This window comes from Protomyctophum parallelum, assembly GCF_964188405.1.
Source record: "Protomyctophum parallelum genome assembly, chromosome: 19".
NCBI classification, from domain to species: domain Eukaryota; kingdom Metazoa; phylum Chordata; class Actinopteri; order Myctophiformes; family Myctophidae; genus Protomyctophum; species Protomyctophum parallelum.
The window spans coordinates 18,766,993-18,779,817 of NC_139717.1; the positions used below are offsets into that span (position 1 = coordinate 18,766,993).

Below are 12,825 nucleotides of genomic sequence, written 5' to 3' on the forward strand. Positions count from 1 at the left end.
AATGTGTCATTTTCAAAGACACATTCATTAGAGAGCTGTGTGTGTTGTCATGCACCAAAAATAACCAATCTACAAGATCACAATGCATCGCACTGCCAATCGGTGTGAGCTTGTAGATGTGGTTGTTTTCAGTACCAATCAAGTAACCAAATCACCCACTTTATACTTTCACTCAAATGAAGACCACACGGACATCATGTTTGCTTGCAGTTTATTATTATTAAATGGCTTTCAAATATAATGCTTCTGACACACAGGAGGATTAAGAGGGCTATAACGGAGAGGTGAGAGGCTGGGAGGGAGAGGGTTAAATGCAGCCACTAAATGACAGCCAAACGAAACGGGAATAATTACGTATATAACTACGTATATAACCCCATGCCATTGGAATCAAACTATAAAAGAAAGGCATCGTGACTTGCGATGTAGAGTCCGCGGCCAAATGCGAATCAAATTGGGGGTCGTTGGCATGACAAGGTTAAGGAACCACTGGCGTTACAGTGATGCATGGCCAGATGTGTTGAATCTGGAGGGTGGATGGGTTGTCCGTTGGTGGTCTCCGTCGCACCGTCTGCCCCGATGCCCGGCTGTCCTCTAGTCCTGTGGAGGAGCCGGGTCGGTCTGGGCCGATGCCACCGCCGTGCCCGGTGCCAGCGGGACGGCCTCCTCTGCCTCGGCCGGGGGAGGAGGAGGAGGAGGAGGAGGGGCAGCAGATCCGGGAGGAGGTCCCTGCGTCATCAGAGACATGACGTGCACCATGGCGCTGAGGCGGCTGTCCTCGCTGTCGATCAGCATCCTGCATGTGGAAAACACGCTTGAGCTTGAATTCTAATTACATTTTGTATATTGAAAGCAGTGTTGTTTTTGGCAGCACATTTTGATTTTAGTTTTAGTCAGTCTTTTGAATAGTTTTCATTTAGTTTTAGTCACATTTTAGTCACCTGGAATGTCTTAGTGTTAGTCTAGTTTTAGTCGACTAAATGTCACGCAATTCTACACTAAATTTACAGTTGATTTAGTCAACTAAAATGTATTTTGTCGGGCCTTGATGCCGTCGAAATGACATATTTTACACTTGCTGAAAATAGCCGATCTACAAGTTTTAGTCATCATAGCTTAGTTTCATTTAGTTTCTATTTAGTTTTTGTCTGTGAAAAAAGGTAGTCGACGAACATTCTTCGTCTTAGTTTTAGTCGACGAAAACAACACTGATTGAAAGCGACTTTGAGTACCTGGAAATGTGCTGTAAATATCTGAACTTAGCTGGGTGACCGCTGTGTGTGTGTGTGTGTGTGTGCGTGTGTGCGTCCGTCGTCCTCACCTGTAGGTGGTGATCTCGATCTCCAGGGACATCTTGATGTTCAGCAGCTCCTGGTATTCCTTCAGCAACAGAGCGATCTTCCCCTTGATGACCTTCAGGTCCACTTGGATGGTGTCTATACGCTCCTGTGACAATACAACACATCATGGAAGGTGTCTATACGCTCCTGTGACAATACAACACATCATGGATGGTGTCTATACGCTCCTGTGACAATACAACACATCATGGATGGTGTCTATACGCTCCTGTGGCAATACAACACATCATGGATGGTGTCTATACGCTCCTGTGACAATACAACACATCATGGATGGTGTCTATATGCTCCTGTGACAATACAACACATCATGGATGGTGTCTATACGCTCCTGTGGCAATACAACACATCATGGATGGTGTCTATACACTCCTGTGACAATACAACACATCATGGATGGTGTCTATACGCTCCTGTGACAATACAACACATCATGGATGGTGTCTATACGCTCCTGTGACAATACAACACATCATGGATGGTGTCTATACGCTCCTGTGACAATACAACACATCATGGATGGTGTCTATACGCTCCTGTGACAATACAACACATCATGGATGGTGTCTATACGCTCCTGTGACAATACAACACATCATGGATGGTGTCTATACGCTCCTGTGACAATACAACACATCATGGATGGTGTCTATATGCTCCTGTGACAATACAACACATCATGGATGGTGTCTATATGCTCCTGTGACAATACAACACATCATGGATGGTGTCTATACGCTCCTGTGGCAATACAACACATCATGGATGGTGTCTATACGCTCCTGTGGCAATACAACACTTATTATATCTAATACAACACAGTACAATACCATTATGGATGTGGTTCAGCATCTGTACACTCTCAGAGTTATAGAGCGTTTCAGAAAGTATTTATTTAAAGCCTCGGACAAAGGCAACTCGGATGGTGACAACTGACAACCCATGACAATAACACTTGTTTTGAATGCCACAGACGAAAAACAGTCCAAGTCCACACTATTGATCCAACTTGACAACGAGGCCTTTTCGTGGAGGGGTCAGAATGAAATTTGGACTTGGACAGTTTTTCGTCTGTGGTACTCATTGTCCAGTTTATTGTCATGGCTTACAGGTCTTTAAATAAATACTTTTTGAAAAGTCTATGGAAGAAATTAATGAGAAATTCTCTTCCGGGCCGCTCGTCGTTATGAAAGGGTCATGCGACGCTCTAAGGGGGTCTTTGAAATCAAAAGGTTTAATTCAGTCTGACCAGCTAAGCAGTTATAAAAACATGTCCCCCTCCAGTGGGAATAGGTTCTTCTATCCCTCCCCGGCAGATCCAACCCATGGTTCTAGGATGCTATGTCCACAAGGAGTTAGTTGTAAGTGACTTTTTACCTTCAGGTCGTCCTCCTCCTTCTTGTGTCTCTCCAGTGTGTCGCGGATCTGAGCCTCCAGCATCTCGTTCTTCGTCTTCGCCGCCTCCAGCTCACGTTCCTTGTTGAGGATCTATACACACACACACACACACACACACACACACACACACACACACACACACACACACACAGACACACACAGACACACGACACTGAATGTCTCAATGGAAGAGTATAGGGAGACCACCTCCAACGACTGCACAGTAACTTATTCGACCACACAGATTGGTTGAAATAACATTGTATTCATTAAATGATGCTCAATCACTCGGCGGTATTAACAGTTGAGGAGAGGGGAGAGTCATACTCACGTCTTTCTTATAATTTGCGATCTCCGACCTCACACCTCGGATGCTCTGGACGTGTTTGGTGGACGCAGAGCTCATGTCCTGGAACTTTGTCTTGTACCACGCGTCCATTTCCTGAGGCATAGGAGGACAAACATGGAGACATGACATTCGGACCAATTCAAGACCAACTCTTTGCCACAGACACATTTGCGGACATGATGTAACCCCTGAACAAATGGAATTAGTTCAATGAGCTGTGTGTGGTCTGCTGCTGCATCATATATATATGCCGCCGGCCGTACACACCTGCAGGTTCCTGGCAGCGATGCTGTCATAGGTGGCCTGGATGTCTCTGACGGCTGACGACAGGTCTGGAAGGCCGAAGCTCATCTCGGCCCCCGCCGTCACCGAGTAGACCTGCTTCATCAGATCCTCGATTTCCTGTCCCGGGGAACATGACGTATATACGGTATATATATACGTTCTGCATGTCAAACAGGTCAAACATTCCTTCCCACCAACCGTGGTGTTGTTGTCATTTGAGGGTTTCTTTTTTCATGATTAGTGCCCTGACTGGCTATAGCTCTCATATGCAACTGAACACGGGGGCCTGCTCAATGATTGACAGTTCTAGGAACCAGTTGGATCCCTGTCGGTCTGTAACTCAGAGAGTGTAACACTAAAAAAAGAAAGAAAAGAAAAGATAATCATAAGAAATCATCATCATAGAAAGACATCATAATCTGTGGCCTGACGCATATCAAACCCGGGGGTCCCTGGAATTCCAAAAGAGGTTAAGAACCATTTGCCTCATGCAAATGCGGATTATTATGAAGTTTAATGAGCATTTGTGCCTGTCGTAGACATGTGCAGAGCAAGTTCAGTGTTCAAGTTCAAGTTCAGTCGCTGCCGGCCGTTATTGGGCCACCTCAGCATCACATGATTCACTCAGCCAATCACACACTCACTCCATCTTCATACCGGCTAGAAGGGTTTGCACTCGTCCTCCTGCTCCCTTGCTTGCTGCTGCTGATTCTGCTGCGCCGCTGTATGCAGACCTTGCTGTGCCCGGCCCACCCCACCCCAGCTACCACCTGTCATTTTGGATCTGCTGTTTAGGTACGGGGGGATTCGGAGTCCCTATGGTCGGGACTGATGCGCTTGATCTGAGTATACCTAAAAAGCAGATCCAACACATCGCCAAACCATAATAAATATATTGCTCATCTTATATTCAATACATATATATTCCATCCATTCTTGAGTCGTCCTGACTGAACTACGACTGTCATCTATGATGTTTGTCACTACAGACCCTAAGCCTACAGGAACTATGGGTTTGGTCATGGCACATCACATTAACCATTCGCAGTCGGCTGTCTGTCCTTCACACTCGGCTGATCGGATGTTTACTCACTTTACCCATCGATGCAGTATGATCTGCCATGGCCATAATTAGTCGCTCGTTAAAGTACGTATGGGAACAATGAACGGCATGATGTTAGTGACCAGCTGTTGACTCACAGAAGCGGAAGAGATTGATGCGCGCGCGCGCGTACACGCACACACATGCGCGCACGCGCACGCACGCACACACACACACACATTCAGTACCTCCTTGTGAATTCTTTGCAGGAAGGCCAGCTGAACGTTGAGGTTTTCCATCTGCTTCTCCAGTCCGATACGATCTGATGTCACTTTATCCACGTCCTGAAAGACACAAATGGTTTAACACAGTGCACAGCGTGAAAATATACCTTTACTGGTCAGTTTGAAACTCTCAATTGATCAATCAATCAATCAATATTCTGATTGTAATCATTATATTGTGCGTGTTTGCTCATTAACAGGGTCTCTCTGTCTCTCCAGCTCTTTAGCTCACGGAAAAATAGGCCCTACATTTTCAGGTTGGGATACCACTTCCATCCAACCAGGAAGTGAAGTGAGAACAAATGAAATTGGAAGTGAAAATCTGCTGTATGTTCTGTTCACTACCAAGCTGGAGAGACAGGGTTAGAGATCCCTAGCTGTTACTTTAATTGTTATGTCAAACACCTTTATGTTGTAACAAGAACATAATCACTATAGCAGCAGCTTTTATCCCTATAGCCTATACCTCGTTATACGATGAATAGCGTAAATAACTACGAGCTCATAGCTATACTGCTGTACTCACTGGGCGGAAGGCCTCGATCTCCAGCTCGGCTTTCTTCCTGGCCTCCACGGCCTCTTCATACTTCATCTTCAGCACCTCCACCTGGCCTCCCATGGCCTCCTTAGCAGCCAGAGCCAGGTCCTACACACACACGTGGATTCAAGTTGTCAGAGCCAGGTCCTATACACACACGTGGATTCAAGTTGTCAGAGCCAGGTCCTACACACACACGTGGATTCAAGTTGTCAGAGCCAGGTCCTACACACACGTGGATTCAAGTTGTCAGAGCCAGGTCCTATACACACACATGGATGCAAGTTGTCAGAGCCAGGTCCTATACACACACACATGGATTCAAGTTGTCAGAGCCAGGTCCTACACACACGTGGATTCAAGTTGTCAGAGCCAGCTCCTATACACACGTGGATTCAAGTTGTCAGAGCCAGGTCCTACACACACGTGGATGCAAGTTGTCAGAGCCAGGTCCTATACACACGTGGATTCAAGTTGTCAGTGGTCCTGGTGGACTCACCTTCTGGGCAGTGGCCTGCTCAGTGGTCCTGGTGGACTCACCTTCTGGGCAGTGGCCTGCTCAGTGGTCCTGGTGGACTCACCTTCTGGGCAGTGGCCTGCTCAGTGGTCCTGGTGGACTCACCTTCTGGGCTCTGGTCTGCTCAGCGGTCCTCAGCAGGTCTTTGAGCTGGGCCTCGTACATCTGCCGGAGGCCTGAGGGCTTGACGTAGCGGTTCCTCATGGCCTCGATCTCGACCTCCAGCAGCTTGTTGGCGCTCTCCAGGCTGCGCACCTGCAGCGCCCGTCAGAGAGGAACAAACACGTGTGTGAGGAACGCACAACTGAAAGGACGGCTGGCAGGACGGCCATCGTCAACGACGGCATCGACATGCCGAAGAAAAGGGAACAGGAGGTAATCGCAGCTGTAACACAATGTTTCTCCCACTCGGGAAAGTGAGGAAACCGAAGATCTTTCACTATAAGCCTATAGGCTTATAGTGCAATTGCCATTGGGGATAATGGTTTCATGCAACTACTCGCAACCATTTGGTTGCAAGGAGTTACATGGCGCATCGTTGGTGCAGTTAGGGTCTTATTAGAGCAGTGCTCCCCCCCCCCCCCCCCCCCCAAACAATGGAAACACCCTTGGGTCTTTTTGTGTTTGTTATCTTTTAGCATAACTTGTGACTGTAGGCTGTACTATTAATAAATTAATAAGCAATGTGTCGCAGGCCCGTTTTTATGGGTTGCGACTTGCGAGTAAGCTCCCATTTCCTTTTTTGTATTCTTTCTAAAGATTTTCAAAAATGCTGAGCTTTTCACTGTAGTTTGGGCCACGGCGGAGAGACATCAAATGTGTCTTTTGGGTCTTGAGCTAAAACGTTAATTGGGAATGTCTGAGTATAGACAAATTCACAGAGGGGTGCCCCATGGGCGAGGCCATTACTGAGGTGTGTAATCCATGGAGCAGGTGCTCCGTAGGCCAGGTGTAGCTAATCAGTGCTGCTGCACCTCGGTAATGGCCGCACCCAGGCAAGCCTCTGTGAATTCGTCTATAGGGGAGACCACCTCCATCCACATTATGTTATGTTTATTTTATTTTAACATTCTATCCGTTTGAATATGTTCCAGATTACAGCTTTAAAGATATTTGTGTGTGTGTGTGTGTGTGTGTGTGTGTGTGTGTGTGTGTGTGTGTGTGTGTGTGTGTGTGTGTGTGTGTGTGTGTGTGTGTGTGTGTGTGTGTGTGTGTGTGTGTGTGTGTGTGCGTGTGCGCGTGCGTGCGTGCGTGCGTGCGTGCGTTGTGTGCGTCTTGCCTTCTCTATGTAGACAGCCAGGCGGTCGTTGAGGACGACCATCTCCTGCCTCTCCCCGGTACGCGTGCTGATGAACTCCTGGTTCTCTGCAGACGCCGCGTCCAAGTCCAGCTGGGGCCCGAGGCCCATGGACATACCGAAACACAGCGCCCCCATGCTGGAGCTGCTGCATGGTGTAGGACAGGGAATGGAATGTAACCCATTAACCCATTTTGGTCTGAGGTCGACTAAAACAAAAAGGCTTCTAAATCCTAAAAAAAATCAGATAAACCCATGTTTCTATGTCAGTGGTATACTCAACCTTTTTCATGTCAAGGACCCCCAGAATTATCTCTACTGGGCCACGGACCCCCATCTCAAAATATGTAGTTCCATGGGGACCGCTCAGAAGCCAATATTTTAGTTAAAAATGCTCGCCACATTTTCACAACTTTTCAAAAATAGCAGAATATACAAGATCTGCTATTTTTCAGCTAGAGCATAACATAACTTTTTTCGTGCCAAGGACACCCAAAACCAACATGATACAAATTATTCAATATATTTGGGGAAATTCAAACACATTTTTCAAAAATGTAAATAACAAAACAAAATAGCATGATGCACAAGCTTGCAATGAGTGTTTTGAGCTTGTAGATCTGCTACTTTTGCCATTTTTCAGTTTGAATCATGAAAAGTAGGCCTAACAGTTTTGGACATAATAGATTTCCACCTGACAAATTATATACTGTATACTTAAGTAGCCTATAACATTTTTGTTACAATCTCATTGGCGGATATTGTACTTACTCCACTACAATTATTCGACATGCAGCTTTAGTTACTACAGTTTCTTTGCAGATTTAGGTCATGATTACTGCAAAACAATAGGCCATATAGGCCTACATAACCTACGTTGAATGACACTTTAATATCAAACAAAACAAAACAAGTTCGGTAAAAATCCACAGACGTGGCTGCCACAATATTCCTCTGCCATGCAGGACATAAAGCTTAACCCTTTTTGTTTTAACCCATTTTGGGGGCGGGAACCCCTTTTTGGTGTTAGCATCATGTCATGCTTTAGCTATTGAAAAATAGCAGATCTACAAGCTCATAGCTCAGAGCTTGCAGGTCTGCTATTTTTGAAAAATCGAAGAACGACTGATATATAGAAACACGGCTTTTTCAGAAAACCGTCAGGATGTATAGAAGACATTTTTAGAATCTGATCTCAGGTCAGAATACTAATCTTCAATAGCACCTACCTAGTCATGCGGCCCCCAGCCCTGCGGCCCAGGGACCCTCCGCTGCGGGAGTAGCTGGCCGAGCGGTGGCGAGTTGCAGCATCCCGGCGGGTGGGGGAGGGGCTCGACACCCGTACCTGGTAGACGGCAGGCGCCGCCACCGCCGCCATGCCCTCGAAATGACGGCGGTAGGAGGACATTCTTTCTGGACTGCGGCTCATGTTTTGGTATATTGGCTCCGGCTGTGACAGACAGGTGTGGGCAGTGTGTGGATGGATGGATGGAGGAACTCTGCTGTAGTGCTGCAGGGGATACAGATATCGTTCACATCCCCCCGGGGCCGGCCAGCGGCATTTAAATAGGCCTGTGGTGATGATGATGATGATGATGAGGAGCCCTTCCCCCCTTCCGGGATGAAGACGCGGTGACCAACAGAACAGGGCGGCCAGGAATGTTGAACCTCCCCATCCCACCACCACGCACGGCTGATGATGGTCCAGGCAAATATCTGTCAATGCTCCGTGAAGAGAAGAGATAGGCCCTACTTATTAAAAACACATGGATGACTCGTATTTAATTACCCCCCCCTTTAATAGGCCTGGACATGTTTCCTGACTCAAAAGGCTTTTTTCCCCCTTTCTATTTAGTTTTTTAATATACTGTAGGCCTATACTAGGCTACTTTTTATATTCTCATTGACATGGAAATGAATAATTATACAGAGACACAGAACCGTGACTTTTGGCAATTAGTGTCAATAAAAGCATTATTTAGTTACTAAATCAAATTGACTATAGGCGTATACTACATTTTAGTATACGCCTATAGTCAATTTGATTTAAAAAGACATAGGCCTACTATAGTATTAATAGTTTTCTCAGTCTCCATTAGGCCTATACCTCGTTGCCTTGGTAGGCAATTTTAATCATAAAAAAAAAGAAAAGAAAGAGAGCTTCGTCGTAGCACTGTTTGCCTGATGCCTGATTTATACTCCTTTGCACCAAATATAGCACCGGACCACAGCCTGGTGGAGGATGGCCAAAAGGCCAAATACATGAAATTCAGATTGGCGCTCGACAAAGCCGGATGCACTGTGGTGGAATCGAACCCCCAGCCTCCGCGGTGGTGGGCGGGGCACTTTACCACTGCCGCGCCACCCAAGCGCCGCAGCCTGCAGGCGCAGATCTCCGCCAGGCCATGGGTGGCCTATACCAGGGTTGTGTCAGTTGTTGTGGCGCAGCCGCCAGGACACGAGGAAGCTGCGAAGAGCACTATAGAGTCTGAACCACAGAGTTTGTGGAACAACCTACTGTATACCCATGGGGAACAGAGGTTCAGTGTGTGGAACAACCTATACCCATGGGGAACAACCTATACCCATGGGGAACAGAGGTTCAGTGTGTGGAACAACCTATACCCATGGGGAACAACCTATACCCATGGGGAACAGAGGTTCAGTGTGTGGAACAACCTATACCCATGGGGAACAACCTATACCCATGGGGAACAGAGGTTCAGTTTGTGTCTTGCAGGCCGAAGGATTGAACGGGAAACCTTCCGATTCCAAGATGACTCCATGCAGCTCCTGAGCCAGTGGTGCGCCGGCCTAGTTATCTCTGCCAGGCCAGAAGGGAGCGATACATGTTTTTTCCCCCCTGTCTGTGTCCACTGTCTGTGTCCACTAGGGTGCCTCACATTGTAAGCTTGTGTATCAGCTATTTTCAAAACATTTTGACAAATCTCCTATTGGGGTCCCTCCCTGGCACAAAATCTTTCAAAATGAGGGTCACACAGATGCATACACATATAACTTTGGGGGTCCTTGACACGAAGCAAAACTCTTTCATTGTTAGTTTTGACTTATTTTGTTTTTTACTTCCCAGCCAGTTTCTTGTACAGTTTGGGGACATAGTCGTCCCACTCGGCCTGGTAGCAGGTCCCGGCCACGGGGGCCCCCAGCCCGTACTTCTTCCGGAAGGCCTTGATCCTGAACTTGCCGCGGTCGTCCCCGGAGCTGTCGGGCAGGACGCGCTCCGTGCAGGCCAGCAGCACGCCCGCCGGCTGCTCGTACGCCAGTGTGGAACGTGTGTGTCGAATTTGAAGTCGGTGGGGCGAAATATTGCAAAAGAATTGCAAAAGAAAAATTGCGAAAAAGAATTTGCAAAAAAGAAAATGCGATTTTTTTCTTTTTTTGCTAATTTGCAAAGGGTGAATTGCAAAGTTGTGTCACTTTGCCCTAGCTGAGCTGTGAAGGCTGACAAAGGGTGAATTGCAAAGTTGCAAAATTGCAAAACATTGCAAAAAATAGCTACATTTGCGAAAAACAAATTGTGAAAATGTGCGAAAAAAGAATTTGCGAATTTGCAAAGGGTGAATTTAAAGTTGTGTCACGCAAAAACGCTAAAACAATTCCAAAAAAGAAAATGCAAAAAGAATGCTAATTGAATTGCACAAAGTTGTGTCACTTTGCGAAAAAAAAAATTGCAAAAATAAATGTGCGAATTTGCAAAGGGTGAATTGCAAAGTTGCAAAATTGCTAAAAATTGCGCCAAAACAATTTGCGAATTTGCAAAGGGTAAATTGCAAAGTTGTGTCACTTTGCCCTGGCTGAGCTGGGAAGGCTGACAAAGGGTGAATTGCAAAGTTGCAAAATTGCGAAAAAGAATTGCAGATTTTTTTTTTGCAAAGTTGCAAAATTGCAAAACATTGCAAAGAATAGCAAAATTTGTGAAAAGAATTTTGCGAAAATGTGCGAAAAAAGAATTTGCGAATTTGCAAAGGGTGAATTTAAAGTTGTGTCACTTTGCGAAAAAAACGTTGCGAAAAAAAAATTGCAAAAAATGTGCGCAAAAACAATTGCAAAAAAAAAAAATGCAAAAAGAATGTGCGAAAAAAAAAGAATGCAAATTCTTTTTTGCGAATTTGCAAAGGGTGAATTGCAAAGTTGCAAAATTGCAAACAATTGCGAGAAAAAAAAATTGCGCCAAAACAATTTGCGAATTTGCAAAGGGTGAATTGCAAAGTTGTATCACTTTGCCCTGGCTGAGCTGGGAAGGCTGACAAAGGGTGAATTGCAAAGTTGCAAAATTGCAAAACATTGCAATTTTTTTTTGATTTATTTATTTATTAATAAATGACCCTCCCTTCCCCAGGCTGTGGTTCTATTATTTGTACCTGTACCCCACTGTAAAATGACCCTCTCCTCCCCAGGCTGTGGTTCTATTCTATATGTACCTGTACCCCACTGATAAATGACCCTCCCCTCCCCTCCCCAGGCTGTGGTTCTATTCTATAGGTACCCTGTACGCCACTGATAAATTACCCTCTCCTCCCCTCCCCAAATGCTGCTCTTTCTTTTATTATGAGGGGAATTCCACGGGGAACCCCTAATGACGCAGCCACGGTGCGGTGCGGAGCCAATCGAGACGCAGGTTTGTCCCGAATGCGCTGTTTCAATGAGAAGTCTAGAATTGCTCGGTTTTATTGGATAAAAGCAATATATATATATCACTGGCGAATAATCGATTACTAATCGACTATCAATGTAGTCGTGTCGACTACCAAAATGTACGTTTGGTTAATGCCCTAACACAGGGTTCCCCAATAGGCGGCCCACGGGCCATTTGCGGCCCGCGGAGCGCCCTCTTGTGGCCCCTGGAAGAATTTCCCAGATATAAATGGCATTACATGGGGGTCAGTAGCCTATGCATGTCAAACTGGGCATCCTTTTCAAATGGGGTCTTTTGGGGACCTCGACCTCGCGCATGCGGACTCGGCCCCCAGCCTGGTACTCTAGTCAAAATATGGCCCTTGAGGAAAATTAATTGGGGAACCCTGCCCTAACAGGTACATATAATAGATTAGAACCAACAATATTGAACTCCACATACATTATATGATGACTATTGCAACTCTGTATCTGGCTAACATCAATGTATCAATTATAATATTTTGAGGGCATTACGAAAAGAAAAAAATTGCAAAAAGAAAAATTGCAAAGTTGTGTCACTTTGCCCTGGCTGAGCTGGGAAGGCTGACAAAGGGTGAATTGCAAAGTTGTGTCACTTTGCCCTGGCTGAGCTGGGAAGGCTGACAAAGGGTGAATTGCAAAGTTGCAAAATTGCATCAGGGGAACAGTACAAAGTATATTGGCAAATATGTTGAATATGAAGGTCATATTTGTCACCGTGCATCCAGGTAGTAGCAGCAAATGCAAAGTGTGTGAGGTAGGCTAAATACTGGGCAACAGCAACAATGTACAAAATAATCACACCTATGTGAAGTGAGCGGTGCAACTATACGTACTGTACTACTGAAATGGAAATGCATGGAGACATACATAGGGGCACACATTGCTGTGCATTGGAGTGTACTGTACTGTACCATACTGTTCTACTCACACTGAACCATATTGTGTACTTTCTTCCCCAGGCATTGGCCAGTAGCCATGCGGGTTGGCGGCCAGTTACATTTGTACATTTCTTTGTACATTTTGTTTATTTTGTACATTTGTACATTTTTTTGTACATTCTTTATTTTGTACATT

General features: G+C 45.7%; 1 protein-coding gene across 2 annotated transcripts; it reads right to left on the bottom strand.

The window, feature by feature from the left end:
• Window positions 1-205: 205 nt before the first annotated feature.
• LOC310877038 (desmin-like) lies at window positions 206-8,733 on the bottom strand. 2 transcript variants are annotated; one of them, XM_083790691.1, is made up of 10 exons: window positions 8,301-8,733; window positions 7,054-7,216; window positions 5,880-6,029; window positions 5,246-5,365; window positions 4,684-4,779; window positions 3,376-3,510; window positions 3,091-3,201; window positions 2,739-2,849; window positions 1,322-1,446; window positions 206-796 (listed from the first exon to the last, which is right to left on the bottom strand). In XM_083790691.1, the coding sequence occupies exons 1-10, from the start codon at window positions 8,498-8,500 to the stop codon at window positions 595-597; spliced, it is 1,413 nt and encodes a 470-aa protein (XP_083646817.1). In that variant the 5' UTR covers window positions 8,501-8,733; the 3' UTR covers window positions 206-594. The 2 variants fall into 2 exon arrangements, with proteins under 2 accessions (XP_083646817.1, XP_083646816.1); XM_083790690.1 differs by having other exon boundaries at window positions 7,054-7,219.
• Between the last annotated feature and the right edge of the window lie 4,092 nt (window positions 8,734-12,825).

Excerpts from the sequence above, each read along its gene's own strand:
- LOC310877038 (XM_083790690.1), bottom strand. The coding sequence starts at position 8,500 with ATGAGCCGCAGTCCAGAAAGAATGTCCTCCTACCGCCGTCATTTCGAG. Across the intron at positions 6,030-7,053 it reads TGGCTGTCTACATAGAGAAG|GTGCGCAGCCTGGAGAGCGC; the intron begins GCAAGACGCACA and ends CGGGCGCTGCAG. Across the intron at positions 5,366-5,879 it reads AGCAGACCAGAGCCCAGAAG|GACCTGGCTCTGGCTGCTAA; the intron begins GTGAGTCCACCA and ends GTGTGTGTGTAG.